The sequence below is a fragment of the Vigna unguiculata genome, chromosome 3 (assembly GCF_004118075.2).
Source record: "Vigna unguiculata cultivar IT97K-499-35 chromosome 3, ASM411807v1, whole genome shotgun sequence".
Taxonomy (NCBI): Eukaryota; Viridiplantae; Streptophyta; class Magnoliopsida; order Fabales; family Fabaceae; genus Vigna; species Vigna unguiculata.
In genome coordinates, this window is record NC_040281.1 from 39,459,826 (window position 1) to 39,464,268 (window position 4,443).

At 38.3% G+C, this 4,443-nt stretch overlaps 1 protein-coding gene across 1 annotated transcript; it reads left to right on the plus strand.

Moving 5' to 3' along the window:
- The first annotated feature begins 320 nt into the window (after positions 1 to 320).
- Positions 321 to 2,635, plus strand: LOC114178532 (polygalacturonase 1 beta-like protein 3). The gene is made up of 2 exons (XM_028064501.1): positions 321 to 520; positions 599 to 2,635. Exons 1-2 carry the CDS (start codon positions 455 to 457, stop codon positions 2,417 to 2,419), a joined length of 1,887 nt encoding a protein of 628 aa, XP_027920302.1. The 5' UTR covers positions 321 to 454; the 3' UTR covers positions 2,420 to 2,635.
- The last annotated feature ends 1,808 nt before the right edge of the window (positions 2,636 to 4,443 follow it).

Consider the following 4,443-nt stretch of genomic DNA (forward strand, 5'->3'; position numbering starts at 1 on the left):
CCCACAGGGGACTTTTGGTTGCTGCACTCAGAGTTTAAGAAACTTCACCAAAATAATTAAGGTTATCCAAATATTCTTCCAACACCAATCACAAAATCTTATTGTGCTCAGTAAAGTTGGCTACGTAATAAAACTGCCTTAAAAATCAAATCACTTTTAAAGTCCAAATCTCACCACAAAATTCTTACAATAAATAAATAAAGGTAATATTCTCCTTGTTGTTCCCGTTAAAGCTAGTAGGATGGGCTGGGCCGTTAGGCGCTCCAAGTTTTCTCGGCCCATCCAAAATAATAAAAGACAGTTTTCAGAGCCTATAAATCGTAAAGAAAACCGCTTTGTTCATGCAGAAGCAAGCATTGACGACAAATTGGTCGGGTGAGAATGTGATAGCATTAATCTCCACATCTTTCTTCCTTCTTCATTCAACTGTGGCCTTCAAATTGTAGCAACGATTATGAAGAAGAAGCAGAGTGATAACATGAGTACTCTCTTTCTCTTCATCCTCCTTTCAACGCTCACTGTAAGAATATATACTTCTCCTTCACTCTCACTGCTTCATCGTCATCACCATCTTTAACATCTAACATCGCAAATGCAGGTTGCTTACGGTGGGGGGAACTCAGCAGATCAAAACCCCTTCACGCCAAAGGCTTACGTCTCACGTTATTGGGATAGACACGTTCGCAACACCCTCCCAAAACCATCCTTCCTTCTCTCCAAAGCCTCTCCACTCACCGCCACCGACACTGCCTCCTTCACCAACCTCGCCGCCACCAACACCCTCTCCACTCGCTTGCCGGATTTCTGCTCCGCCGCGCACCTTCTCTGCTTCCCGGAGGTCCGTCCAAGCCTCGAGAAACACACCAAAGACGAGAATTTTCAAACCTACGACGACGGCCAGAATTTCACTAACTACGGAACGAATAGAGCAGGTGGAATCGACACGTTCAAAAACTACTCCAACGATCTCTTCAGCACTCCGGTCAACGATTTCCGCCGATACAGCCGCGGAGCCGCTGGCCGCCAAGAAACCTTCACCGCCTACGCCAGTGGCACCAACGTCGCCGACCAGAGCTTCAGCACGTACGGCACCAGCACCGCCGGAGGCTCCGGCGAGTTCAAAAATTACTCCAGCAATTCAAACGTCCCCAACCTGCGATTCACCACCTACTCCGACTTCACCGCTGGGAGGACACAGTCGTTCTCTAGATACAGCGAAGACGGAAACACGGGCGGGCAGACATTCCAGAGCTATGGCAAGAATTCCGCCGGCGCTGGGAACGACTTTACTGGCTACGGAACAAACTCCAACACTGCCTCGTCTGGTTTCACGAACTACGGCAAGGGAGGCGCCATTCCCAACGACACCTTCACCAACTATGGCGTGGATATGAACGTCCCTGAAATAACCTTCAAGAGTTATGCAGATGGAACGCACGGTGGCAGTGAGAGTTTTGCCAACTACAGGGATCAGTCCAACGTTGGTGATGACTCCTTCCAATCCTATGCTAAGAACACCAAAGAAGGGACCCAAGTGGACTTCAAAAACTACGGCAACTCCGCCAACCCAGGTTCCGACACTTTCAAAGGCTACGCCAAAGGAGCAGAAGGCGATCACAAGGTTGGCTTCACCGGCTACGGCGTTAACACCAACGCTACGTTTAAGGATTACGCCAAAGAGGGTGTTTCCTTCGCTTCTTACAACACCTCTTCCTCTCCTTCCACTGTTGGTGGCAGTTTGGTGAAAAGGTGGGTTGAACCGGGTAAGTTCTTTCGCGAGAGCATGCTGAAGGAAGGAACCGTAATGGCCATGCCAGACATAAGAGATAAAATGCCCCAAAGGTCATTTCTTCCCCGTTCTATTCTGGTGAAATTGCCCTTCTCTTCTTCAAAGATTGAGGAGCTGAAGAGCGTGTTCAAGGTGTCTGATAACTCCTCCATGGAGAAGATGATGATGGATTCTTTGGGTGAGTGCGAGAGAGCACCCAGCGTCGGAGAGATCAAACGTTGTGTGGGCTCTGTCGAGGATATGATTGATTTTGCAACCTCTGTTTTGGGCCATAATGTCGGGGTTTGGACCACTCAGAACGTAAACGGGTTCAGTAAGAATGTAATGGTGGGTCGGGTCAAAGGAATGAACGGTGGCAAGGTAACCAAATCCGTCTCCTGTCACCAGAGCTTGTTCCCTTATCTACTTTACTACTGTCACTCCGTTCCTAAGGTTCGGCTCTACGAAGCGGATCTCTTGGATCCGGAATCGAAGGCGAAAATTAACCACGGTGTTGCTATATGTCACCTGGACACCAGTGCATGGAGCCCCACCCACGGTGCATTCACGGCTCTTGGGTCGGGTCCGGGTCAGATTGAAGTATGTCACTGGATCTTTGAGAATGACATGACTTGGACCATTGCTGACTGATTGGGAAAAGTTGTGTTAGTTAGCAGCGGTGGGCAATGGATATAAAAGTCATTAAGTTTGTATTTAATAATTAATAATCACTAAGGAGCTTGTGTTTGTTTGTAACGGTAAATTATATGGCTTCCGAGTACAAGCCAAAGTGTTATTTTATTTAAAAAAACAAGTATTGTGATGGCTGCATAATCCATTTATTTATATGACTACGAGTGTTTTCCACCTGGTCGTGCATTGCAACTTCAATCATTTGAAAAATAATACCGTGGCTTTCCTCTAAACAAATACATTCACAACCCATTCTAATATATAATAATATATATTGAAATTTCAAGTTAAAAGTAAAATAAATGTAACTAAAATATCTTTATTTTGAATTATTAAGGAGTTATTTTATATTTGGTGGGTATTTAAATATCATCGCTCTTACAATTTTATTTTCCTGGATTTTAGGATTTGCATTCTATTTTATGTGTCTAATCTAGTTTGTTAATATTATTGTAAATTATATTAATTATTCCGTATCAAAGATCAAGTGAATTAGGTTATTATTAAATCGTGACGTTTGAATTATTATATTCTTAAATAAAAAAGGTTGTGTCCTGACTAATAACTATAATTTTTAAATTAGTAATAAGCGTTATCATAACAATTGACGTCTGAGTCAAAATCATGAATTTAAATTTTAATGGACAATTATGAGGAGATTATTGCGATGAGATCCTAAAAAATAATACTATCATTTGGAAAAAAGAAAAAGTTTTAAACATTATAAAACAATGTGCTGGAAGAGGATATTATTATTATTATAGCCAGTTCATTTCATCTCTTTATTTACTTTAATGATTGTTGTTATTAAATTTGTTAAAACGTATAGAGTGCTAAATAATGTTATTTATTAAAATTGATGTATTCTTTGATTTATCTTCAACATTGGGGATTAAGATATAATTAATGTTATAACATTAGTTAGTCTAAAGAAGAAAATTACAAAGAAAAGATAGTGGTTAACATACTTTTACTATATGAATTGTCATTATTTTTCGAGAAGCAAGATATTGACACTCTAGGTTGTTTAGACAGTTGGTTAGTACAGGTGTAAAAGAAATAAAAAGAAATATAATATCTTTGTATTGCTTTTATGTTAAGTACATAACCTTTTATTGACTGTAAGTTGATGTTTCTTTTCAGATATATAATAATTTGATTTTGTTTTTATCACTAAGAATAAATAGAATTTATTATTAAATATTAAATATTCGAATCAATTAATATATGAATATTTAATACATGACCTCGAGGTTGAATATAAACATAGTTAAACATAGAAGAAATTATATTTCATAATAAACTTGTGTAGCTCAAAAATAATTATTTGATGTTGTTGGTTTCCACTTTACTTCTCCTCAAGGTCTGCAACTTGACCTTCTTGTTCTTGTCTCCATCTCCATACGTTTTCACTAAAATCTCCTACCATTCCTTTGCAATTGTAGCTTTCGAAATTTTGTTCAAGATTTTCGACCCAAGACATTGATAGATGAGGAATTTGGCTCTGCTGTCCAGTTTTTGCATGTTCTTGAAATTTTTCTTGCCTTCAATAGTAGCTTTGCTTCCAAAAAATCACTACATTACCAATTATTTTCAAATTTCTACAACTCACACATATTGTTTTTATCGTAATTAAAATTTTGAGCTTTTAAATTAGTTTTATTTTTCAGGGTTATCCTATTAATTAATCACGTACAAGCCGTTTTGTTCAATGGAGAAAGTTATAATAGTTTGAGGTCACTCTCTCAAAATGGTTCCTTTTTTTTTTTTTTTTTAAATTTACTTATTAACAATAAACAAAGATTTTAAATTGTTTTAGGACTGTCCATTTAACTTTTATTTAATTCTCTTTCACTCTTTCTATCTAACGCAAATCCTATCTAATTAAAATTATATTTGCTACTGATATTCCTAAATCTAAATTTAGTAGCTATTTGTAGTTATTCTAAAATACTATGTAATCAACTTTTGATATTTATAAT